The 27,903-nt window shown below is 42.8% G+C and overlaps 1 protein-coding gene across 3 annotated transcripts in view; it reads right to left on the bottom strand.

The window, feature by feature from the left end:
• The window catches only part of GRIK2 (glutamate ionotropic receptor kainate type subunit 2), an 896,645-nt gene that overhangs the window by 73,107 nt on the left and 795,635 nt on the right, over nucleotides 1-27,903 (bottom strand). For all 3 annotated transcript variants that reach the window (XM_060237503.1, XM_060237506.1, XM_060237504.1), the window contains exon 15: nucleotides 16,213-16,438. In XM_060237503.1, the coding sequence (XP_060093486.1) occupies nucleotides 16,213-16,438 (226 nt within the window). The remainder of the gene's footprint in view (nucleotides 1-16,212; nucleotides 16,439-27,903) is intronic.

Here is a 27,903-nt window from a genome sequence, read left to right as displayed (position 1 = left end):
TAGGAAGAACTTCCTGACCGTTAGAGCAATTCCTCAGTGGAACAGGCTTCCTCGGCAGGGGGTGGGCTCTCCTTCTTGGAGGTTTTTAAATAGAGGCTAGGTGGCCATCTGACAGCGATGAAGATACTGTGAATTTGGGGTAGGTATTTGTGGGTTTCCTGCATTGTGCTGGGGGTTTGACTAGATGACCCTGGGGGTCCCTTCCAACTCTATGATTCTATGATTCTAAGTTGCCTCAGAGCTGCGAGTTGGCGCGACACTCTTCTGCAGCAAGCAGGATCCTCTTCCAAGTGGTTTCTGCTTGCCGCGGAAGAATGGCACACCAACTTGCAGCTCCAGGGCAACTTGTGTGAAAACAAAGAGAAGCCCCGGGATCAAAAGGGCTCTTCAACCGGAACAAGCCCTAGTGTGAAATTGGTCTAGTTTTCTGGGAGCATTAGAGCTGTGTGTGTGGTTTGTGACTCATTTTAGTTTATTTACTGCGGCAGTTGTCTTTTGAGACTTGGATATGTTCGTAGATCTGGAAATGTAATACTTAATATTGAAATAAAGGACTTTATCTGACATAAAAAACATTAGGTTCTGCACAGCTGTTGGAGCACTAGTGATTCTGTCTGTCCTTTCCCTGGCCTGGCCTTCTCTTCCTCTCTGTTCTGGTTCAACTCCATATTATGTGCTTGTTTGGGAAACTAGACACTTCTAGTCTTGACTCTCAACAGAGGATTCGGTCAAAACAAAATGACAAGTTAAGGCCACTGGTCTTGTCTTCTGTGAAGAGAATGAATCTTGAAAGCAGAGGTGTGCAGAGGTGTTTTAAATTAAATTAAAAATGTGCACAGCAGCCTGAAATCTGTGTTTACTAAAGGGTGTACAGATGAAAGCTAGAATAAATGCTTAGTGGGGGACCTCAGTGGGTTTCAATGCCATTGAGTCCACCTTCCACCTTCTCCCCAAACTGTTATGTTGGCACTGAGCAGCCAAACAATGTCAGTTAAGTGTTTAATCAGACTAAAATCTAGTAACCAAGTATTGTAGATGACATAGGGCAGCTGGACAAAGGACATGTATCCAACCCCTCTGAATGGTGGCACTAGTGGTGGCACCAGAATTTTGACCATACTGTGACACACTGAGTGTTGGCAGGATGGGCCATTGGCCTGATCCAATATGGCTTCTCTTTTTTTCAGAAAATTTTATTTTGCTTGAGAGATAAAAGCAAAGATTGAAAATGATGTATTACGTACTCTCTGATTTTTTTTAAAAAAAATTAAAATTAAAAAAAATGGTAAATTAAAAACGGAACCTATCAAGTTTGGTGTTCTCCATTTCTCCTACATTGTTCTGGGAAAGGCAGCCCTAGGTCCCTTCTCCACTTTTCCAGGAACCTTCTGTTAAACTGCAGAACCCTGGGGGAGCAAGGGGAAGACATACTTGGAGCTTATCTCAGACTCAGTTGCTGCCTTGGTGGTCCCATTGTGTCCATCAGTATCCTGAAGGGCAACAGGTTTGCAGCTGCCCTTGCCACAGGTCACAGCACTAGCAAAAAGTGCAGCTTGGTGCTTACCCTCTGCAGAACCTTTAATGCTGAGTGAGGATCAGATTAACAGTAGTGAGGCAGCCAGGTAGCATACCTCCCTTCCATCTTCTCCCAGTGACTGTGGGCCTTCCATCCCTGGCCTTTTTGCTCTTGATTCTGGTTAACCAAGTTGTCCACATAATAAAGTATGGGATAGTACAGAGATTACTGTATTAATTAGTGGTAGTTGAAGTAATAGTAGAAATTGAAAAACTCTCTGAAAGTACAGAAAAGTTGCTTGACTACAGCTAAAAGTACAGAAAAGAGCTGCAACGAGAGCAGAATTGGCAAACAGAGTGGGAGAGACAGCAAGAGCTGAGAAATGCCTAATCCCTTTATCTGAAAATGCTGAAAACTTTATAAGTATAGAGGAGGGGAAAGTCCATAATGCAATATGTGGTAAATCTTTCAGAATAATCCTGACATGCTATCCATTGTCTGTGTGTCTCCAAGAAAAATAGGCCATGCTTTAGTTAATGTGTGCTCTGTTGGAAACGTCTGGTCCCATTGTTGAATTTAAGACAACATTGTTTGTAGAGTTTATCTGTTTAGGAGTATCCTTTAGGGGATTCTGGCTAGCTGTTATATTGCCTCTGAGTGAGACATGCAAGCAAGCTCTTATTTTAATGTACTATTCTTTGTTAGCAACCCTACCCCAGTATCTGAGATAGGAGTCTTCTGTGCTCTTAACTTACAGCTACTAAGGAAACTTCAGCTAACATTCTGAATAATCAACATAACAAAGGATCATCTAGCCCCCCACAACCCTAAACCAAATTTCCTTTTGAGAAAATGGAAGAGGCAAAAAAACACAAAGCCCTAACAAAATTTAGCAATTGTGAGATAACAGCATATACATCTCATACTTAGTATCAATTCACATATCACAAATTTCAGATCACCCACATGGAGGACTCAATGCCTAGGTACCTGTGGGATGAATTTTGATCTGAACTGTGTACATGATGACAAAGAGTTTTAGACTTCCTCCGCATGCTATTGTCTTGACCTTAAATGTCCCAAGGAGACTACTACCTGACCACAGGGGAAATTTACAGGTTCTGATGGCTCCCTGGTACCATTTCAAGATGGGGAAATGGTGCAAGTAGGAGGCTGAAGTCCCTTCTCTGTGTGCACCATTGTCCCTATATGAATTGACTGGAAATTGAGTTTCCTGCAAGAGAGCTCCAGGGGCACATCTGATACAAAATCTTCATGCCTACTACATGGATGCTATGTGTCAATCAGCACTTAGAAGCTAGTTAAAATCAAGAACTGGAAGAAGAAGAAGAAGAAGAAGAAGAAGAAGAAGAAGAAGAAGAAGAAGAAGAAGAAGAAGAAGAAGAAGAAGAAGAAGAAGAAGAAGAAGAAGAAGAAGAAGAAGAAGAAGAAGAAACATGCACAACACTGACAGTGTAGAGATCTCCAAGTATTTGAAATGGGGGCAGAGATAGCTAATTTTTGTTTATAAAGCAACACGGAGCAAAGTTTGCAGATGACAACAAATTATTTAGACTAGTGATGCCAAAACTCCCCTGGATTCAGTTTGCACCATGTCCTTATCATCAGTCATACTTATGCTACTGATTTTTTGATGAATGGATTGAGTGTTCACTGACACATTTTTGGCTGTTTACTGAATGGCTGCACACCTAGCAAAACAGCTTGCATGCACCATTTCACCCATGCATGTTGTCTCATATATCCTAATGACACAGTAACCCATGCCATACAAATATATTTATCTGTAACCAAATAACAGATTTAAATCTATCACAAGTTGTAATGTGCTGCAAAATGAATTTTCTTTAATAGTAATCCTAACTGTAACTGTTCCCATTAATGATTTTCAATTACCATTGCTGATATGAATAGTCCACTAGGGTTTTTATCCATCTACAGTTTTGCAAAGGATTGTGGGAGCTTTAGTTCCCTTCCACCTTTCTGGTACTCTGTCCCTCTCTCTTTCACTATTGCAGTTTGTCCCACAGTTTTCCAGATTTATTCTTCCTTATTTTTACACATACATGGGTGGAGAACAGAAGATTTTATTGCCTTCTCTTTGGCACCCCTGGGCCTGCACAAACAGCTGTAGAAATAGTATACCAGGCAATCCTATCTGGTAGGATCAGGGTGCATCACTGTATTTATCTCTATGAAGAGAATAACACCCATGTCTTTGCAAGGCAACACCCAGGTCATTCATGTCCTTTCTAGCCATTGCATACAGGTTGACTTGAAGCAGTGACACAAAAACAGTCCACTACTGCTTTGCCATTGGATGCAGCCTAAAAGATTTCCCATAGCTTCTGACTTGGTGCATACTCTCTATTTGCATATGCATGTTCCTCCAGGACTCCCCTTCCATGCACACTCCATCCTGTATCCAGAACAAATTGTTTCAATAGGAGATAGGGTTCATCTGCTTATAAGGCATGGCAATCAGTAAGCACAAAAGCTACTGTGCACCTGCAAAACAATCTGGAAGTAGTTTATGGCATTGGTTGCACAAACAAACTAAGCTGGGGACTGGCTCACTGGAATCACTAGTGGTGATACTGTAAATTCATCTGGGGAACTCATTCACTGGTAAAGATCTTGGCACTCCTAATTTAGAGGATAGAAAATACCAAAATGCACAACTAAGTGTTTTTGTTTAAACTAAACATTTACAGGCTGTTGAATCCCTTCCGTTATGTATCCTATGAGCTAGGCATGTTTAGCCTGGAGAGGAGATGACTGAGAGGTGATATGATCACCATCTTTAAGTACTTGAAGGGCTGTCATCTAGAGGATGGTGTGGAATTGTTTTCTGTGGCTCTGGAAGGTAGGACCAGAACCAATGGGTTGAAATTCAATCAAAAGAGTTTCTGGCTCAACATTAGGAAGAACTTCTTGACCGTTAGAGCAATTCCTCAGTGGAACAGGCTTCCTCAGGAGGTGGTGGAGTCTCCTTCCTTGGAGGTTTTTAAACAGAGGCTAGATGGCTATTTGACAACAATGAAGATTCTGTGAATTTAAGGGAAGGTGTTTGTGAGTTTCCTGCATTGTGCAGGGGGTTGGACTAGATGATTCTGGAGGTGCTTTCCAACTCTATGATTCTACGATCGTAGTCAGTGGTCCCCATAGTCTATAATAGAGAATCAATCTGGGATATCTGGGGCTTGTGGGGGACTGTGTTTTGAAATAGAGGCACCAAATTTGTAGCTTAGCTGCTGGTGCCTCTCCTCCCCCTACCCCCGAAGTTTGAAAAAGATTGGACCAGGGGGTCCAATTCTATGGGTCCCAGAAGAAGGTGTTTTAGATGTGGGAGAGGTCTCTCACTACTATATGCAGTCCTGGCTGAGAGACTTCTCCTGCTTGGTGGTTTAAACCACTGTGCAGGAGAAGCTGGCCCCAGGATCTGTGTGTGGTGGGGGAGTCTCTTACCATGTCACACAGACCTGGCTAAGAGGCTTCTCCTGCCCCACAGTTTAAACCATGAGCTAGGAGAACCAGAATCTTCATGTGGTGGGAAGGTCTCTTCCTGCCATTATGCAGACCTACCTGGGAGCTTCTCCTGCCCAGAGATCTCTCACTGCCATATGCAGACCTGGCTGGGAGGCTTCTTCTGCCCTGCTATTTGAACCGTGGAACAGGAGAAGCTGGTCCCAGGAGGACCTGCATGTAGAAGGCAGGTCTCTTGCGGAGGCTTGAGGAGCACAATATCTGAGGCAGTGTGGAGTTCTCAGTATCTGAGGTGGTGTGAAACTTTCAGTTCCTCCCCCCCACAGCTGATTCTCTCCTTGGTATAAAGGTAAAGGTAGTTCCCTGTGCAAGCACCAGTCGTTTCTGACTCTCGGGTGACATTGCATCATGATGTTTACACAGCAGGCTTTTTACTGGGTGGTTTAGCAATCCTGAATAAAAGACAAAAAAGATTATTTTTAAAAAAAATTGGGCTCAGCTATATCAGTAGCTGAATCAGATCCTTTGATCTGTATTCAGCTAAATTAATACACCTCCAAAACACTAAGATATTTTTTGGGTATTTATTCAGTTTGATTTATGCTCACCCCTGATCATTTCTACGTAAGAACGAAAGAACAGGCAACAAACAATTAGCTAGTTTTCTTGATCAACAAGAGAGAGCACTCTTGAAAAGGCAAAGCTGGCATTGTGAAAAGCCGAATCATAAAATCATAAGGTTTCAAATCACTCCCCAGGGGTAAAATTACAAGAAATGCACACTGGGTAGCCTAAACAGTTTATTATTGGCCACTGTGTAGCAATTAAATATTGCACCGCATTACACAGTGGGTTTAAAGCCTCCATGAAGCAGGGGCTCCTCACACAAAGGTAGAACCAGTAGCATTGTAATGCACTCATTAATGGCTTAGATAAATATAAATAATTCATGAAGTCATATTCCTTGCAGAGGTAGGAAGCAGCAGATCATAAATTATTGCCGGAAACCACTTTTCTGCAGTGAAGCCTTTAATTTAAGGGAGCGGTGTGTGAAATACCTCTTTCTAGATGCTATGTCTGATGAAATAATATGAACACAGCTGTCTTCAAAATAAGTTTATTCCATGCAGCATTTTAATCCTGAACTTTTCATCTGACTGGATTTCCCCCCCAAAATGAAAGTAAATGTCCTCAAACAACAGCAATAATAATGTATGAATAGAAGTTCTGATGCCTGCAAGTGAGAAATGCAGACAAGAGTTTTACGTGAGGGAGCTAATCTAAGCTATATGTTAACTGCACACAAGCTACTGTCCACTTTGGTAGACTAATGAAGTTTATAAATTTTTTGTTGTAGTATATTTGGCAATTAATGAGAGTTACTCTAGAAGAAGTTGCAGAAAGCAACATTAGAAAGAAAATGTTGGCATGCAATGAAATTTCATCCTTACCCACACCACACTAGAGAACATAAAATAATTCTGCAAAGTATAGGCATGTGCAATATGAAAACCTCAGGGTTTTGTCTAAACTTTGAACTTTTGCAAGCATGTTGATTTCAGAGGTTCACAGCCACTGTATCTCAGCTGGAAGGCTGTGTGTTTTACTGCAGTTCATTTACTTTTGACATATACTGCGCAACTTCCAAAAGTCTTGACAGTTCTTCCCACTATTGTATATGTAGCAACATTTTTGACAGGGCTAAAGGCTTATTCACAAGAAAGGGAAGAGAGGATGAAGACTTCTATTTCAAAGATGGTTACAGTTAATCTGCTGGTATCAGCGAAGAAAACATTTGCTTTTCCTCTCTAGCCGACCTACCCACTGACTGGGAATCCAACCCAGTGATTAAGGAACATTGAAGTATATCTAGTTCCATGGGTGCTATACAACAGCCACTATGGCAGTTGTAAAGGCAGGAGACTTATAAGCTTGGACAGTTTTTTTTAAGTACTAGAGGAAGATCAAATCAACTGGAAGATTCTGAGAAACTTCTACAATATGTGCTCCCTACCTACTAAATCTAAGTAATTAGGGCAGTACTAGCCATATGGTAAGAAAAACAAACTGTATGGTAGCTGACAACACAGATTGCTTCATTGCAAAGCTGCAACCATTTCATTCATCATTTTATCCTCTATCAGTGATAAAAAGCCCATGAGATAAATGATGATTTTTCACTACTGAATATTCTAGTAAAGCAAATTAGAGATTATGTTGTACCCTAGGGATGCACATGTTGATATACCCCAGTATATTTTATTATTTTAAAAGAAACAAACAGAAATGCTGAAATAGCAATAAGGAATATGATTCATCATATGAAGAAAATAAATGTATTTGGACAGAGTCTACAGCACCAGCAAAACACAATGGTGAAGGTGCTTTCCCCCTCATAAGCAGGCTCCTGAAAAGGTGTTACTGAGGTTTGGAAATACATATAGACAAAACGTGAGTTAGAATTGGCAATTGCACTGAGAACAACAAAGGAGACAAATTGTCCTTCTCCACCTCTTCTGTTAGTGAGCAAGCCCGTAGCCAGAACTTTTTAGGTGGGGGGGCAGGGGAGAAAATTTAGTTGGGGGGGGGCTGTGAGGGCCAAAATGACTTCTGACTTCAGGGGCTACAAGCAGGACTTCGAGGTGCTCACTGCCTAGATCATGAACCACATCAGGAAGGTGCCCAAGTTGCGGGGGTGGGGGGTGTAACTTACAAAAGAAATGGCAGAGGTTGTCTCCCTCTTGAGCAATGCTGTACTTGTTCAGAGTGGTAGTGAGTGGCAGTGAGCAAAGGGGGCAGATTGGAGGCCCTCCAATGGAGGGGTCATACAGATGGACAGGGGGTTGAATGGAGTGACTTTGCCCCACTGGGCCGCACTGTAGCTACAGGCCTGTTAGTGAGCCCTTCAAGGGCAATTTCAATTGGTTTTCACCTTCTTGGTGTACTGACCATAATGTATATTGCATCATCCACACAGGCATTGCTTTTTCAATACACTTAGGTGGCTTCAGTAGAGGGAGTAAAAGGAGTAGGAGTAGGAGGGATTGTCTTTATACCCCACCCTTCACTCACAATCTCTTTTCCCTTCCCCTCCCCACAACAGACACCTTGGTTGGGCCCAGACTGGGCTGTCCCACTTGTGCCACATAAAGCTATCACTTACGAAGTGGTACCTTTTTGTGGCACAAGTGGGATGGCCTTCAGACGGATTGGGAGTGGGAGTGGGATGGGATGTGGATGCATGCATTTGGTCACACTTTTTTGGTCTGCCTGCATCCAGTCCATCTACAGGCTCAAAATGCCAGTCTGGAGTAGCCCTTGTGAAGTAGGTGGGGCTGAGAGGGCTCTTTTGAGAACTGCTCTTGAGAGAACAACTCTGAGGATTTTATGACTAACCCAAGGTCACATCAGCAGCAGCTGCATGTGAAGGAGTGGGGAATCAAACCCAGTTCTCCCAGATTAGAGTCTTAACCACTACACCAAACGGGCTCTCTGGAAGGCTGCCTCTGCAAATGTTTCACTGTAAAGAATCCAACCCAATGTTTTTACACTCCTTTTAAAAAACATTTTAACCCCCCTAATTTTCAATACTTTTCTTTCCATTCACCTTTGCAACTTGAAGTGCCAAATGGATAGTTTTTCCTGAACATATTTTTCCTTAGGTTTTTTATTATTATTATGATTTGAGAAAATAAATGCTGTATCATGAAAAACAGTCATGGAGAAGCCTTTCAGAAGTCAAAGAACCCTTGAAAGTTTTCCAGGGATTGCTGCATGTTGAACTGAGAGACTGAATATTTCCTTTGAGGGGGAAGCTTTGGCCATTGAATGCCATGTAAGGACAGAGACCGATTCCCCACTAGCCTTGTCCCGGTCTCACACTCCTCTTATCCACAGGGCTTCCTTCCAATTTCTCACAAGCTGCCCCGGGGCTGCAACTTGCTTCACCTCTTTCATGCGGCAAGCAGAAACTGGTTTTTAGAGGATCTTGCTTGCTGCGTGAAAGAGGCAGAGTGAGTTGCAGCCCTGGAATCGAAAAGAAGCCCTGCGGAGAAGAGGGGCGTGATACTGGGACAAGGCTAGTGGAAAATCAGTCTGAAACTAACCATTATCACAGGCATACCTATATCTAATTTGTTTCAAAATATCCAACAAATGGAAATTAGAGAAATTCTGTTCCTAAAGGACACAAACCATGCCTCTTCAAATCAATCATTATGCTTGTAATTGATACTTCATGAATGAAATAAATTTTATTTGTTTGGTAGGCTCTCTCACTTAATTTAATGTGCTATGTATCTGTTCTACTATCCATCTTGTTAAGATGTGTGACAAGTACAATGATAGCAACTGTTTTTCAAGTACATTGAATAATACATTCAATATTTCATTCATAAATCAAATACTTCTAAGTCTTTAGATCACCAACGTAACTATCTTTTTCTTGCATTAAAGATAAGTATAATTTCTAATAACAGGAACTGTGATCAGTTGTTATTTTGAGTAGACTGTAATTTATCTTTTTATATTCTGGTTGACAGTTGCTTTCCTATAGGGAGCTCTAAATCCATCTTAAACAGGATTCTATTCAATTACAACCCTACAGCTTAACAACATGTACCACATAGTTCAAAATAATCTTTTCCCATATTCAGCTGGCAAGTTTACATAACAGTTGGCAATACACAAATGTATATGCATTTCTGGCATATTGTTACATATCATTTTTGTAACTTGTCAGAACACCGGACAACCAAGAGTATATAAACCTATCAGCTGTTGTTGGGGGGGGGGGTTAAATAATGAGATGGGAGAAGAATTTAGAGGTACTCTACATAAACTCTGAGTTTTAGATAAGTGTGTTCAAATTGGGGCACAAGAAACCCCAAAGGACCATGATATTACTCCAGGAGACTCGCAAGTCCTTTGTAAGGACAATGAAAAAGCCCCTTTTCATTCTCAAGGCTCACATAAAGGTGGAATTTTCTTAGGTTTTTTTTACGGAATAGGGGCAGATGTTCTTTGTTACAGAGGCAGCATATTAAATCAGCTTACCGCTTTTCCAGAGGGGAGGAGATTGTAGAGCTACTGAGACTTCATAGCTTCATCACATCCAGGTGGAATTCTAGCACGAACTCCTTTGCATATTAGGTCATACCCTCCTGATGTAGCCAATCCTCCAAGAGCTTACAAAAAAGAGCCTTGTAATCTCTTGGAGGATTGGCTACATCAGGGGGTGTGGACTAATATGCAAAGGAGCTCCTGCTAGAATACCATCTCTGATCACATCACAGCATTGACCAGAAAAATGCATTGAATAAATTAACCCAATCTAATCAGATCTTGGAAGCTAAGCAGGATCAGCCCTGTTCAGTATTTGAATGGGAGAACACCAAAGAATACCAGAATCACTACACAAAGGCAGGTAATGAAAAACCACCTCAATGTATCTTGCTGTGAAAACTGTAAAGGGTTGCCCTAATTCATCTTGGACTTCAGGGCAAAAAAACAAAGGAAGGAAGACTAATCAGACAAATGGTAGTTGTAAAGGACTGGAGACGTTGGTCGGGCAACATACTTTATTGCAGGTACATTACACGTGAGAGAGAGAACACGCAGGCCGGGTCCCGCTTATATACATCGCCCGGAACATCCCCCAAGACTGGCCAGCCCAATCCTGGCCAGTCAACTTTCCCGCCACTGATGGTGATTGGCGGGTGCTCAGCGCGCTCCGCGGAGTCGCCTGGGTGTCCCCAGTTGCCTCTGCTGGCTGCGCGGACTTACGCTATTTCGTTATAACGAAATGGTTGCGTTATAACGAAATGGTTGTGGTGATACACTACACTCCTCCCCCCTTAGTTGATGTACATAATCCTAGAGGTAGGCGGGAGGCCATCGCTCCCGTGTTGACCTCCTCGGGGCTGCTTGTGGTGTAGGGGCGGCTTCTGCGGCTGGGGTCTCTCCGGGGGGTGCTGCGTCGGCTTGTTGCTGGTCTGGCTCTGCTGATTGACCGGGCCCCGCTGGTGTGGGCAGGGGCGGTGCTGGCGCGGCGACCTCAGGTAGATCCCTAGCTGTCTCTTCCCCGGGCATTGCTTCTCCTGCTTCGGTGGTCCCCTCCGGTAGTGTGCGGTGACGCATTTGGTCGATGTGCCGCCTTAGGATCTTGCCCCCCTCTGTGGACACCTCGTAGTGGCGGGACCCTACTACTCGCAGCACCCGCCCTGCTAGCCACCCTGGTCCCCCGGTGTAGTTGCGGGCGAATACCAGGTCCCCAGCGAAGAACCTCCTAGCCGCGTCCCTGATCTTCGGGGACCCGCGCACGTCAGGGGCTCGGTCGGGGTGCAACCTGTCTAATCTCGTGGTGAGTTTGCGCCCCATGAGGAGCTCCGCCGGGCTAACCCCCGTGACCGGATTGGGGGTTACCCTGTTGTCAAATAAGAAGGCTGCAAGTCTGTGGTCCTGCACCTCCCCGTTTGGCTTCATCGGGGTTACAATGGGAGTCTCCCAGGTGGCGTAGTCCACCGGTTCCAGGACCCCTTGGGCCGTGAGGCGGTCTAGTTCAGCCTCTATTTTTGGTTTCAAGGCGAACGGGACCCGCCTCGCCTTGAGCCGGATCGGCCTGACCGTCGGGTCTAGTGGTAGGGAGATGGCCGGCCCTTTGTAGCTCCCTAGGGAGCCGTCAAACACGTCTGGGAACTCTTGGCATATCTCCCCGAACCCCCTGGGTATTAGGGTTTGCCCCACCCCCTCCAAGCAGATCCCCAAGGGTTTGCACCACGCCAGTCCTAGAAGGGTGGTAAGCTGACGCTTTACCACCAGGATGTCCAGCGGGCCATAGAAGGACCCGCGCTCAACTTGCACCCGGGCCCACCCCACAATTTGCACCGGGTTCTTCTGAAAGTCCCGGAGTATGAAGTCCGCTGGCCTTAGTTGAAGCCGCTGGCGGGGGCACAGTTTCCTCAGGGTCTCCTCTGCTATAATGGAAATGGAGGAACCTGAGTCCACCTCCATTTGGCAGAGGTTTCCTTTGATGAGGACCGCCATTTTAATCTTGTCGGGGGTGGCGAGGGGCAAGTTCAGTACCTGTAGGGTTGTGGAGGCTGTGGAGCGGAACTCCGCCGACTCGTGGTGCGTGGTCGGCCTCTGACGGTTGGGCTTGGCTCGGCAAGCCCTTGCAATGTGGCCGGTCTTTCCGCAGCTCCGGCAGTCCCAGGTCTGGTACTGGCAGTCCCTTCTGTCGTGGGGGTCGCCGCAGCTGGCGCATTTGGTGGCTGGCGGTCTCTCCGTCGCTGGGGATCGCTGCGGCGTGCGGTTGGCTGCCCCTGCTGGGCGGTGCAGCTGGAACGCTTCTCCCTCGTCCTGCCGGTCGGGGTCCAGCTCCTCATGATGGACTGCATCGGTCTTCGCCTTGGGGAAGGTCCTCGAGGTTCTCTTGAACGCCACAGCTTCACTGAAGGTGCTCTGGAGGGTGAGATCTTCCTTTGCGAAGAGCCGCTGCTGGAGCCTTTCGTCGCGAAGGCCCCACGTGAACCGATCGGCCAGGGTCTCCTCCAGGTGAGGGAAGTTGCAGTTGCCTGCGATCTGGCGTAGGGCTGCCAGGTAGTCGGCGGCCGATTCTCCTGTGGCTTGGTCCCTCCTGTGGAAGAGGAACTGGCAGGCCACCCGCGAAGGTTGGGGCAAGAAATGGCCCGTGAGGAGCCTGACAACCTCCTCGTAGGACTTCTCCGTGAGTCGGGCGGGGGCCGAGAGACCTTTAGCGATCTCGAAGGTGGCCACCCCGCAGACGCTCAGGAGAACGTCCCTCTTCATGCTGTCCTCAGTGATCCAGTTGGCCCTCAGGTAGCATTCAACCCGTTCCGAGTAGGACTCCCAGGCCTTGGGATTCGCGGGGTTGAATGTCTCGACGTGACCGGTGGTCCCGCTTTGGTGAGCCATGCTGATGGCGGCGGCGGTCGTGGCCTGTGGGTTGCCCTGTCTCCGATGTAGCCGACGTGGCTAGGATCCCATCCTCGTCGCCACTGTAAAGTACCTGGACTGGAGACGTCGTCGGGCAACATACTTTACTGCAGGTACATTACACGTGAGAGAGAGAAGACGCAGGCCGGGTCCCGCTTATATACATCGCCCGGAACATCCCCCAAGACTGGCCAGCCCAATCCTGGCCAGTCAACTTTCCCGCCACTGATGGTGATTGGCGGGAGCTCAGCGCGCTCCGCGGAGTCACCTGGGTGTCCCCAGTCGCCTCTGCTGGCTGCGCGGACTTACGCTATTTCATTATAACGAAATGGTTGCGTTATAACGAAATGGTTGTGGCGATACACTACAGTAGTGAGGAAGCACAAGCTGGTATAATCACCAGTGATTTCACGTATAAAGCTGAACTAATCTTCACTCTGGATTTCTCCACAGAAATAGAGACTTATTATGACTATTCATCAATAGACAATAGTAGCTAATGGTGGTTTTCAATGGAATATTGGAAGCTCATGTTTTGTGTGACACCAGTCTTTTGCTTATATCCATGTACCAACGAAACATTGTATTTAAACTTATTTTACAAAGCAACTATATTCAGTTCTCTGTGTTGTTGTTGGAGTTACTAAAGGATGCTGTACAATTTGAAGGGGGCTTGTCACACAATGGGTAACTAGCTGCCTTGGAGGGACAACAAACAAGGCATACAGGCCAAGACATTCCCCTGGCATTGATTCCTTGCACTGGTTTTCAGAGGTTTATCGCCCCTAGACAAGGACGTTCCAATAAGATAGGGTTGCCAACAGGCTGAGAAGTTCCTGGAGATAGGAGGTGGGGGTTGGAATAGGAGAGGCAAGGGACTGAGAAGTTCCTGAAGATAGGGGGTGGGGGTTGGGATAGGGGAGGCAAGGGATTTCATACAATTCCATAGAGTTCAGTGTACACAAAAACATTTTCCCCAGGGTTACTGATATTTGTAGATCAATTGTAATTCTGGGCCCAACTGGGGGCTGGCAACCATACATTTAGCTCATGTGTAAAAGAGGCAAATTAAATTAAGAAAGACTATGCACATAAGCAAGACAATAGTCTTCTTCTCAGAGCCTGTTGCACTAGGGCTCTGAGCCTGTTGCCGCCCTGAGCCTGCTTCGGCGGGGAGGGCGGGATATAAATTAAAAAAAAAATGTTGTTGTAAGGGCAAGAAAATGCAACTGGAATAAACAACTTTAGAATGAAGTGTACCAAGCACAGCCTTATAAATGACATAAAAGGAAACCAAACACTCAATTCATGTCACCAATATGCAAATGACACCCAGCTCTATCTATTGAGAGATGGCCAGTCTGACTGTACCCTGAAAAATCTAGACCTGGGTCTTCAAGCCATAGCATCTTGGCTCAGGGTGAGTCGGTTGAAGCTGAATCTGACAAAGACGGGGGTTCTCTATCTGAGCTGGGGTGGTCCGGGAGGGGAGATCCCTCTGCCAGCTCTTGACGGGGTGCCACTAATACCAACCCCTAAGGTCAAGAGCTTGGGAATTCTCCTGGAGTCCTCTCTTACAATGGAGGCCCAGGTAGCAGCCACTACCAGATCCGCCTTTTTTCATCTTCAGCGGGTGCGTCAGTTGGCCCCTTTCCTGGAACACGATGACTTAGCAATGGTGATCCACACTACGGTCACCTCAAGAATAGATCACTGTAATGCTCTCTACATGGGGCTACCCTTGACCCTGACTCAGAAACTACAGCTAGTGCAGAACATTGCGGCACGGCTGTTAATGGGACTCCCTCAATGGGAGCACATTCAGCCAGTGCTGAAAGAGCTGCACTGGCTACCTATTGTGTTCCGAGTCCATTTCAAGGTGTTGGTATTGACATTTAAAGCCCTTTATGGTCAGGGGCCTGCCTATCTACGGGACCGCCTTTCTCCGCATGTTCCCCAAGGAGCACTGAGTTCAGGGACACAAAATCTACTGTCCATCCCTGGACAAAAGGAGGCTATGCTATGCTAGGGCCTTCTCAGTAGCAGCACCAGAAATGTGGAATGCTCTCCTGGAGGCCATAAGGCCCCTGCAAGATCTCTCTACTTTCTGCAGGGTCTGCAAAACTGAACTGTTCCAACAGGCCTTTAATATCTTACTGGGAGAGGACTGCCGCCCCACATCATTATAGAGCTACAATACTATGTGATCACCATCAGAAAAGAACTCACTTATATTGAAGTGGCACAGCATCACATAATGGTTTTAAATTGTAACTGTATTTTATTGGTTTTTAAATGTAAATTTAAATTTTAAATTGTAAATATAAATGTTGTTAGCCACCCTGAGTCTGCTCTCGGAGAGGACAGGATAGAAATTTTCGGTAAATAAATAATTAAAAAAAAATCATATCTAGACAGAAAACAGAAAAAAAATTGTTGTAGGAAGAAATAATTTTCTGAATGCAAGGAATACTCTCCAAAAGAAAGCCATTCATCCAACCAAAGACGAAAACAGCCTTTATATGCTAATTCATTCACTTATTTAAATTTATTCCCCACACCAATTCCTACGGATTGGAGTACATGGCATAACTTAACCATGTCTTCCAAAATACAGTCCAGAAAAAGAAGTTTTGCAATATTTTGGAAGATAATCAGCCAAACCTTAGTCATGTCATTAGCAACCAGGAATTCTACAGCTGCAGAACAGCCACTAAAAATTGCTCTCTTTGCTCTCAGTTCTTGGTGCATAGGCCTTTCCTATGTAACAGCTGCACAGTCAGTCAGTCAGTCAGTCAGTCAGTCAGTCAGTCAGTCAGTCAGTCAGTCAGTCAGTCAGTCAGTCAGTCAGTCAGTCAGTCAGTCCTGTCAATACCCTTTACAAAACCATGTTTCTTTTCAAGCCAACTATTTTCTCCATCTGAAACCTACCATGGCCCCCAAGAGCACATGCTAGGGCCTCACCATTTATACTTATTCAAATATTGCAAAACTATATTACACAATTTTTATTAGCACCAAACTATGCTTGTTCAGCTTCAGAATAATGGTAATTATGTTATATCTATAGATCTTATAAGTAATCATGCTTCACATATACCAACTCAGTTAAGTTATTAACCTATGTAATATAATAGCAAAAAACTACTGATACACAGAGTTAATATCAAACGCTGGAGCATTTTTTGTGCTATTACAACAAGTGAGATTAATGAACATAGAACCAAACTTACCCATAGGAGTTCCGACACCATAACCTTTTGAGTCTATCAGGCCGCCAATCTGAGTCAGGTTGCAGTTCCTCTGGGTGACAAACTCAATGGTAGTTGACTCCATTAGGAAAGAATAATCAGAGGTGAGGACACGCTGGATACCTTCTTCATTACTTTTGACAAGCACTGACTGCCTCCTGCTATTCATAAAGGCCCACATTTTTTCATACGTGGCAATTTTTGATTTCTGAAACAGAAATAGCAATGTTAATAAGGACAATTGGTCTATGATATCATGACAAAACATCCTTTTAAAATAATTACTTTGAGATCCATTTCATCATAAAATGAGAAACAGTGCACTCTTTTGCTGGAGCAGGTAGGACATATTTGCATTATCAGTTTATATATCATAAAACTGGTTTAGCTAGTCTATTTTATCTAGCATGGTTTCAATCAAAGCACCATCTCTAGCCATTTCACTTTCTAGAGGCTGAAGTTCATTTGTTATAGATCCCTAACTTCTTCATAGGACTATGTATCTCAGATTCCTTTAGACAAAGTCAATTAAAATGAAGACTTATATAAATAAATGTGGGGGCTCTGACTCACCATATGTTCTGTTTTCAGTTCCATGTGACAGGGAGAGCCAGCCATGTAATTGGCAGCCATGGTGGCCATGTCCAACCGAACAAGATGGGCTGTGTGGGCAGCTTGTGTTAGTACTTGAGGGAAGAAGGTTTTTGGGATTTGCGGGCAGCCCTACTGTGGGGGTTATATTATGGGGAAATGGAGGTGATGTTCTTGCTTGTGATGTTTTCTTCTTCATTTATCTGTCACAACCTTAGGGTTGTATCAGCATGGATCCATTTCAGGAAAACAAGCCTTTGTGCCCATTTTCTCAGCATATGGGGATCCCCTTAAGGCAGGGGTGGGGAATCTCCATCCCAAGGGCTGTATGCGGCCCTCAAGGTCACTTGGTGTGGCCCTTGGGGATTGCTGGGCCAAACCGAACCATGTGGCAGCCTCTCCGGGGCCTGGCTGGCCAGTGAGGATCGGGGCGCCCAGCCGCGCTGTGCAGCAGCCTCCCCAGGGTCAGGCAGGGATCACAGAGCCCAGATGTACTGTGCGGCAGCCTCCCTGGGGCCTGGTTGGCTGGCCAGAATTACTGAAGGACCTGAAAAAGTTACTGTCACAGTTCAGTTTGCACTTGATTATCCCAGATGGTGTGACCTAATATGCTAACAAGTGTGTGACCTAATATGCTAATATTAGGGGATGTGGTCTAATATGCTACAGAGTTCCTGCTGGGCTTTTTCTACAACAAAGCCCTGGACCTATGCATTTGCCTAGGGCGGCGGGCCAGGTGTGTGTGTGCCAGATTAGGCTCTCCCCACATGACTTCAAATAGAAAAAAACAATTATTTGCATTAATTTTGCTGGCCTGAATCGTTCTTCCTCAGCGGAGCACTGTTTTTTAAGTTGATAATTTTTTATGGCCCGCGAATTATGTTATAAATATCCATATGGCCCTTGGCAGAAAAAAGGTTCCTCACCCCTGCCTTAAGGGATCTTGGGATGAGGGCTTCCATGGGGCATGCCCAGCTTGGGGGCTGCCAGGTTTCAAGGGGCAAGCCAAGTTCAGGAGCTGCTAAACCACTTAGGGATGACCATCCTTGTGGAATTCAGCAACCTGCCATTGTATGGTTCTCCCCACACCAGCAGGTGGGATGGGGTACATCAACTGGCAAGAGGGTCAGTCGGTGCCAGGACCCATGCTATGCCAAGGCTTCTTACAGCTGTACCCAATAACAACTGTGGCCATTTTATTCCACATTTTATTTTAGAACTCTGTGTGTGATTGCATTGTTGGAGGGTAGTTGTAAAGGAGGCTCTTGTCTTTGTTGCCCTCTCCCCTTCTCTAAGTGCTGGGACTGCAAATTGCAAACACTGTTCTAATTATTAATGTAGTTGATACAAGCTTTTCTATTTCAGGTTCATCATCAGGTTTAAGGATTTAGGACAAATATCAGTAGTAGTTTAATGGCTAGCTCTCTAGTCCTAATGGCTAGCTCTCTAGTCATAACTCTCTCATGGTGTAGGAGGAAATGCTGGGAATCAAACAATTTTAATTCAGTTGCAAACATGTACTCCTCAGTATATATACATATAGAGCTGGTTCATACTAGTTCATCTAATTGAGTTCCATCTATTGAAATCAGTAGCAACTCTCTGGATTTTTAGGCAGAGATGTTTCCCAGCTTTGGCTGAGATCTTAAACTTGAGATGTTGGCAATTGCAAATGATGCTGGTAAATTTTCAAAGTAGTGTAGTAGTCTGGTCAAAACCACTGGAATATAATGAAAATATCTAAAACCACAGTAACTTCATTGCTTTTATTAATTCAAGGATAAAGGTTCCTTCTAGGTAATTGATAACATCTTCTAAGAGAGCCAGTTTGGTGTACTGGTTAAGTGCGCAGACTCTTATCTGGGAAAACTGGGTTTGACTTCCCACTCCTCCACATACAACTGCTGAAGTGACCTTGGGTCAGTCGTAACTCTCTTATACCTGTTCTGCTCAAGAGCAGTTCTTGGAGAGCTGACTCAGCCCCACCTATCTCACATGGTGTGGGGAAGGAAGGAAAAGGAGACTGTAAGCCATTCTGAGACTCAAAGTGAAGGGCAGGATATAAATCTAATCTCCTCTTTTTTTTCTACATATTTGCACAATCACCTTAAATGGTTATTCTCTTTTACTCAAGAAGGCAAAGGGCAATAATGCTCCAGACTACTGGGCTTTCATCATTGGTTGGGGTGGCCTGGGTTAGGAACAAGCCTGCTGTAACAGACCAGGTGGAAGACTTCTTGTAAATATAAAAAGAGAAAGGTGAAGGCAGGCCAGTTAATAGATAACTTCTTCAGCCATGTATTGAGCTGGTCTACTCACTGGGCACAAAAAACTCTAGCTAAGGTAACTGACATGGCTGAAATGCCAAATGAAAGGCTATCAATAGGGTTGCCAATCCCCAGTTGGGGCCAGGGTTAGGAGGTCCCACTTCAGGGTCATCAGAAAACAAGGGGGAGAAGGAAAGTTTGGCTGGGCACTCCATGATTCCCATACAGTATAATTGATCCAAGGGTATCTGAAGCTCTGGGGGAGTTATTTTTGAGGTAGCGGTACCAAATTTGCAGCATAGCATCTGATGCCTCTTCTCAAAAGACCAAGTTTCAAAAGTATTGGACCAGGGTTTTCAATTCTATGAGCCCCAAAAGAAGGTGCCCTTACTCTTCATTATTTCCAATGGAGAGAATACATTTAAAAGGTGTGTGGTCCCTTTAAATGTTATGGCCGGAACTCGCGTTCAGTTTTCAGTTTCAGTTTCAGTTTATTTCAATTTATATCCCACCCTTCCCACCGAAGTGGCTTTAGAGTTCAATTATGCTTGTCACAAACTTGCTTCTGGTTCCACCCCCAATGTCTCCTGGCTCCACCCCCAAAGTCCCCAGATATTTCTTGAATTGGACTTGGCAACCCTAGCTATCACATAGTAGAAACTACAATGTATTTCTGTTCAAATGTAGTCCAGTACAGCAGTCATGACTTCTAGGAAACATTGTCCAAGGATATTGGTAATGACAAAAATGACTGCTATTTGTCATAGAACTAAATCAGATTATTTTTCCTTCTAAATTAGTTGGTGGTAAATTCTTGCCATTAACCTAATTTAATAAGCAAATGTATTTCATAACAGATGACAATATGCTACAGCTTTTCTTTCTTGAGATTCCAAAGAACCTAAATGTTATCTTTGGCTCAGTGCTCTTAAAGACCTTTAATGCCTGTAATGAGTATATCTAAATTGTAGTGAAAAGTAAGTCCTTTTGCAATACTGAAATGCTTCAAAATGATACCTACTTCTCATGCTTGTTTTTGAAGTGCAGAGACCTGCACTTGAAGTCTTTCTGAGACCTGGCAGAGCTTAGGGATGGTGTACATGTAATCTTGTTTTTCTTGATTTTATTATTTATAAAGGGCCTAAGATAATATAGGCCCTGCATGCAGAATAAACCTACTCAAAGAATGTTATGAAGGAAAGAGAAGGAAGGGAAAGGGGGAAAAGGGACACCTGGGAAAAGGAAAGGTTAAGATACATGTTACAGAATAGGCTTGACTTGGGCTACAGTGATAGAAGAAGATAGCTGAATATCAGGTTTTAGGGCACTGTAAAGGAAAAAGGAATACCAGCAGGGAATAGAAAAAATAATCTTGGTAATCAATGTGTTGATCCCCCATCCCCAGTGAGTACTTCCTATCACCATTTAGCTGTCGTGCACCTGGGAATGACATCATTGCATCCCTAAGGGTTGCACAGGGGAATCTCTAATATTTGGTTAAACTACAGAGTTTCTCCCTAATGCCAGAACATTGCTGGCTTTGACAGTGACACGCTGGTGTCACTTATGGACAGGGAGAGAAACATTACAATAGATTGTAAACAATTCTTGTCTCTAAAGGGATAATACCAAAATTTCTATTATGATAAAATGTTTTGGTATTGTCTCTTTAGATACAAGAATTGATTCTAGCTGTATTGAGTTCCACAGGGCCTGCATGACAACGTTATTTTGACTCGCCTTCAACTGAAGTTATAGTAGTATAAGAGGATACCCAAGAGGGCTGAATGACACAGAAAATAATAATGACACTAGCACCAAAATTGTTTTAATTGCTTATTGTTTAATTTGTTTTAACTGTCAAATTCTGGAACTGATGGATTGTTTATATGGTTATTTATTGTTCTTATTGTTTTATTGCTGTAAGCCGCCCTGAGCCTGCTTCAGGGGGAGGGTGGGATATAAATCCAATAAATAAATAAATAAAAATGAGCTGCAAATGTAAAGACTTGGCAATAGGCAGGATATCTCAAAGGACATGTATGTATTCAGAAGGAATATCCACCAGATAAAAATGGAAAGGGTTGGTTGTAGGTGAGTTTACCATTCTGCTTAAATGTATCTTTAAAAACAGGAGAAACTAACTTGAACATACGCATGATAGTCTCACTTCAGAAAATAATAGAAAAGACTAGAATAATGCTCAGTGAGTATTTTCTTGCGTGCTAATGTTAACATTAAATATAGCTACAGCTTTAGCTGTGGTTAGAGGAATTGAGCATATGATTGACATTATGGATCTTTCTAAAGTTGAGTTGACTGGCACCTGTAGCTTTTGCCTCCAAGGATGCTTAGCGGTGCATGTGGTATAAAAAGGGGAACATTTATTTTGAATAAGGATAACTTAGTATCCCTGATGAGATACAATTCAAGCCTTATTTCAATTTGCCAGGGGACTTCTGCAAATCTATCATTTAAACATTTCTACTACCCAGTGGTAATAAAAATATAACCATCTGCAAGAACTTGCTGAGAAAATGCCAAACCATGATATACTATTTAATGCAAGAGCATTCCATTGAGAAAATGGGGGAAAGTGAGCAGAATATAATGAAAGGGGAACGCACACAAACAAGGCTTACTCTGTGAGTTTGGTTCCAGAAACAAATTATGCTTGCATTCCTTTTATATCAATTTTACTATTTAAGAACATACAGTAGAGCTGCATGTGCCATGGGAGTCAAAACAATTCTATCATGCAGAACAAACAGAAAACCAGTGTTTTCAGATAACCAGAAAACTTCAGCATCCAATTATCTTTTCAGTATAAACACAATCCAAAGTGCATAAGAATAGTTTGTCCCCACTGAACAATCTGTATTAGCACTGTAGCTTGGAAAAGACAGAGCAGTTTGCTGAAATGAAACTGATAGGACTTTTTTGGTTAAAAAAAAAAGCCCAGCAGGAACTCTTTTGCATATTAGGCCACACACCCTGATGTCACCATTGTTTCACACAGGGCTTTTTTTGTAGAAAAAGCCCAGTGGGAACTTATTTGCATAGTAGGCCACACCCCCTGACCCAAACCAGCTAGAATTGTGTTTCTGTGCATTCCTGCTAAAACAAAAAAAAGCCCTGATAACTGAAAAAGCCCTGATAAGCTCGAGGCAATGTGTCCACCTGGACTGAATCAAGACCTGGATTTCCTGTCTCATTTCCAGTGCTAATTTCTCCACACCTGCTACGTCTCTGCATATCACACCAAATCCAATCACACCTTCTGTTTTCATTTGCCTAGTCATTTGGCCTCTGAAATCACTCCACTTTCCAATATATAGGGCAGATAGACTCACACTCTAGCTGTATCTGAAGAAGTGTACAGTGACTCTTAAAGCTCATACCCTACCACAAATTTTGTTGGCCTTTAAGGTGCTACGAGGCTCTTACTCTTTTTTATTGGAAGAGACAGCAACTCAACTGAAATATTAGAAAACAACCAAAGAGAAAAACAGAAGGGGCTCAATGCTCATATCTAAAAACGACAGCAACAACCAGGGAGCTTGGTCTGCAACCTTCCATGCCAACAGAAGAGTTTTGTGTGTATCTATTACTTGTGAATTTCTAGCCTTCATTTTTATAGAGATGAGTTTTGCCTACAATGAGAACATTTCCCACTGTGGCAGTTGCTGTGTCATGCAAGCAGCTTTTCCAAGCATCTAATCAGCTGGGAAAGAAATCCCATCTCTAAAACCTTAACAACTCAATGCAAGATAGAACAGCAGGCTTCAGACTGTTGCACTACACTTCACTTAACAGGTGAATAACACAAATATTAATGTCTTACTTTTATTATTGATTAAAATGTTTCCATCTTGCCTTTCCTTTTCAATACAGTGTGCCAGCTGTATTTGTGCAATCTTAAGAACAGGAAGGAATTAAACTATAGATTTTGCAATTCTCCTTGGCTTCACAGAGGAAAAAAATGCAATATTCTTTCCACATTGCTATATACTGAGCCAGAGACTGTGGTTGCTGAACATGCTGCTACGATTTGTACCTATGATAGAAACAGTCACACTCTACACATGGAATCATTTTCACAGGCTCCCAGAAGGAGATAACACTAAACTACGGGTATTTACAGTGCTATCCTTAAAAAAGTTAATGGGTTTGAAAAGTATAATTTGGTTTAGGATTATTTTCTTAAATACTGTGATTAATTTATCATCAAAAGTCCACTGTTAAAGACCTGAAAGAGTTGTGACTTGGGAAGTGTTAAACTGCTACGTGCAACCAGCCTTGAATTGACAGCAGTTAAATGTTGAGTATGATATAGCAGGAAACAATACTGAATATACTTGTGGGCATCTCTTTCTTCAACAGTGATGATGATCATTAGAACAACAAAACAAAAGGCTTCAAAACATGAACAGCAACCTGCATTTGTCTTTATTGGTGACTGGCATTTGAGTTCCTGCTGTCTTTGTTTAGATTGCAGAATTTTAATTATCAGTGTGTACAAGCTTGCTGATTCACTTGAAGATCACCATTTTGATTGCTCCCTCTCCATGTTAATCAAATCCATGGCTCCTTATTTTTATGCCATTTTCTGAAGAAAATATTTATATATCTTCAATGTTATTTAAACACAAGAAAATAAGCATTCTGCATCATGTACATATGATGCAGGGGTCCCCAACCTTCTTGAGCATGCAGGCACTTTTGGAATTCTGACATCGGGTGGTGGGCACAACAACAAAATGACTACTGGAGGAAGTGGAGCCAACCACAAAATGTCAGGGAGTGAGGTTACACGTAACTCTGATAGTAACTCTTGAACATTTCAGGTAGAAACTCTGAAACCTTTTTAAATGAACATTATTTAAAGGCATTTTCTTGCTTACACAGAGCTTTCTTTTAGTCATTGTACAGTGGTGGCAGCTGTTGCCAAAGCAATGCTCATAAATTTCTACAAAGCCAATCAGATCTCCAGTGGCCAATCAGAAGTCCCCCTGGGTAAAAGCCCTATCTCCCACTTTCTAAAAACACTTGGCAAGCACTCAGAAAAATGTTAATGAGCACCATATTGAGGACCTCTGATATACAGCATGTGTACATACACAAATAAAATAGCAGTGAAATGCACTAAAAGAACCATACTGATCATTGCTGCTGTTCACAAAAGTGGGTGGACCAAAACTGTCACATTGGAAATATACAGAAACAAAGAAAAACAAAAGGCGTATTCATCTGTTCATCATTGTAGCAATCTATTCCAGATCTGAAGCTCTATAAAGTAGGCTTGTTCATGAATAAAAGTACCACAGTGATAGAAGAAGTAGCCCTGAAATAAGGAATGTGACATTCTAAAATGAATGCAGAGCTCCTGGTCATTATCATCTCAAGGCTGATACTGATGCAGACTGATATTAAAATTTACATTGTATTTCCATTTTCCTTACTGCAAGGAAAGCTGATGAATTGATTTAGAGTTTTCTTTGATGAAGTGTGTTATTTTATTTTCCTTAGTATCTGACCTAGCAGGAAACAGTCTGCCCCACTAGAAATAATATCTGGAAGGGAATACTTCTGGTGGCATAATTTATTAAGCTTATTTTTGCTCCTGTAATGCAGGTGATAACGCAGCGCTGTAGTGAGATACTTATGACGTGTGACATTTCATGGTGAAGAAAAGAGACAATAATGACTCTGAAACCCTGAAGCTCCTCCTAGCTAGCATTACAATTAGAGATTATGGCAAATCAAAGAGTTCCAATACCTGATGTTTCAAAATGGCAGATATCACAATGACATGCCAAAGAAAGACTGTTTTACGATTTACTCAGCTCTCATTACTCAGCTCATCATCATCAATGAAAGATCACTGCAAGATAACTAGGTGTCAGGGATTGTGAATGTAAACATAATGAAAGCAGGGAGATCTGCGATTGCGTTGTGCTTTTTGGAAGTTTGTAAAGGCAACATCTTGGGGAAAAAAACAGCTCTCCTATTGCTATGTACGAAAATGATGGAGGTTGAATACTTCCACAATTTAGTGATTGAGAAGGCATTTGCAGCATGGAATGCTATAGGGTCATACATGATTACAGGAGAGAAGGACAACATTCAGACTGAAGGAAAGGAATTACACATGATTGACAAAATTACTCAAATAGTACACTATAGGGGTGTGCAAAAATTGGCATTGAGTGTGTGTGTGTGGGGTGAGTATATTGAATCAATATTTTCCAATATTCCAGAATCCCAATACCTATATGGTATTCAGATTTTGAATTTATCAGAAACCCTGATTTTTTTGGCTCCGTTATATGCTTTGAGGACCATTATAGTCAATGGTCCTCAGAAGATATAATGGAGAATCAATCTGAGGGTATCCAAAGGTCTGGAGGGGGTCTGTTTTTTAGGTAGAGGCACCAAATTTTCAGCATAGCTTGCTAGTGCCTCTCTTAAAAATAACTCCCCAAGTTTCAAAAAGATTGGACCAGGGGGTCCAATTCTATGGCTCCCCAAAGAAGGTGCCCCTATCCTCCATTGGTTTCAATGGAAGGGGCGAAAGGCATTTAAAGGGACCATTGTCGATGTGAGTGAACACCAGAGGGCTTGCAATCCCTTTGAACACCTTCTCCAAGCCACAAGATCCCTGGAAGGTGTTTAAAGAAAGTGCAGTCCCTTTAAACACCCTTTAACTTCAGCTGTCCTACAATTCCCCCTACTGCTGAAGGAGTCCCAGTCACACTCAAGCTTTTTAAGGACTAGGGGCTGCAGCCCCTTTTAAGGTGCAGGAGGAGAAAGGAGGTACTCAGAGGTCTTGCCGCCTGTCTGCCCTCCCCTAATATATGAAATAAAATTCTATTCAGGTAAGGTGTTTCACGATTAAATGCACAGGATCCAATTCCACTAATGCATCTCCTAGCTGATTAAACAGTAAAATTTCAATTAAAATGACTTTGAATGTTCTGTAATTTTACCAAACATCTGCCCAACAGCAACCGTGTGTGCTTTTTTGCTTGTTTTTGACTATGTCCTCAGTCTAACTGCTGGTGCAGAGGTACAAAAGTGGGGAAATTTCATATTGTCTGTACATTTCTTTACACAGGCTCTGATAGGATGTATTTGGATTTGTTTTTGGAAGTTTGGTTTGGTCTCAGGTATAGAATAAGAGAATGAATTTAGACACATTATTATTATTATTATACTTTTCTGCTTGGATGCTAGATCACACTAAGCGTGCCTTGTGTCCCTTAGAATAATAATAAATAGTTGCATTTTTTCAGCTAAGCACTTGCTACTCTTTACAATCTACCAACAATTTTCAAGACAACAGGGATTTCTTATAGACCCAGGGAAATGCTGATTGACACTTTGGGGTCAGTCAGCAACTTTTCTCCAGGCCAGTTTTTGCCATCTTCTGGGTATGAAACAAGGGTCACTGGAGATGTATGGGGGGGGGGGGGGTAGGTACTTGTGAAGTTCCAGCATTGTGCAGGGGGTTGGACTAGATGAACCTGGAAGTTTTTTCCAACTCTATGATTCCTTGATTCTAATTTATGTGCTAATTTCTTTATCTTAAAAAATCCCACAAACTCAAAAGTTATCACACCAGAGAGAAGTTAATTCACATATTTTCAATTAAAGTGACTTTGAATGTTCTGTAATTTTTACCAAACATCTGCCCAGAAAGATGAAAGAAAATAAGATAGAAAAATCACTACATATTCAACTTCTGAAAAATAAACATATTCATTAGGCCTCAGTTCCCAGGAAATATGTTTAGCACTGAATTTCTACCTGGCTTGCTTTATTTTTTTTTTAAATCTTAAATCAAGAGAATGATTAGTGACTTATAACCTTAGAAGAACCTTCCCATTTATCACTGCTTGAAAAGCAAACTTTTTCTTTACTATTGCTTTACTACTGTTCATACATCACTTTTCCACAATACATCCTACACAAACTGTACGCTACCATACACCCACCTAATTGGATTCTTCATTTGACACATAGAGAAGTTAGCAGATTGTGAAAAATATTTCATGCAGGTTGTACTTGCCATCCATAATATTGCCCAAAATGTCTGTCACCCTTTTTCTGTGAAAGAAATCAATGGGCTGGACCATATCAATCTGTTTTGCAGATGGCAGAGCCTTTTGTCCTGCACCTCTTTCACCACAGCAAATTCCTTGCACTTGAGGAAAGATCTACACCACTGGAATGAATTCATGGGAACCAATGAAATATATTTCCTCTTTCGTTCTAAAAATCAAAATGCAACAAGGGATATTTTTACTAGTCTAAGAATATGCTTTCTGAAGCTCAGATAAAAATGGGAGGAGTTAGAGGATTTGAACCAGAGTGATTGGCGCAAGACGCATGTTGTGCTTTAGGAAGCAGTACTGGCATCTTGGCTATAAGAATTCCATGCAAGTTAAATAAGAATCTACAAATAACCCTTAAAAAGTAAAGTTTCCCACTGAAAGCTTACATAAAACAGATACAGTTATTTCTTGCGCTCTGATTTTATGTGGAAATGTATGTAACTATACCCCAGTGTTCCTTCCCCCTTTTAAATATTGGAGAATGATTTAAAGCAGCATGGAAGATAAGCACTCAATAGTTTCCCTGCTTTCCATTTTCCTACTCTAAATTGATTCCCCAGTGCCTTTCCTCCATGGGGTTCTAAAAACATGTTTGCAAGTGCAAACACACAGTAAAAACTTTGCAGAGATGTCTTGGGTGGGGGTAGTATTTGGATAGGGAAGAGTTAAGTGACTTTCTCCCTGCTTTTCTGTTCCCT

This window comes from Heteronotia binoei, chromosome 1 (assembly GCF_032191835.1).
Source record: "Heteronotia binoei isolate CCM8104 ecotype False Entrance Well chromosome 1, APGP_CSIRO_Hbin_v1, whole genome shotgun sequence".
In the NCBI taxonomy this organism is placed as follows: Eukaryota; Metazoa; Chordata; class Lepidosauria; order Squamata; family Gekkonidae; genus Heteronotia; species Heteronotia binoei.
The sequence above is the reverse complement of the archived record's forward strand: the minus strand, read 5'-3'. Positions and strand labels throughout refer to the sequence as shown.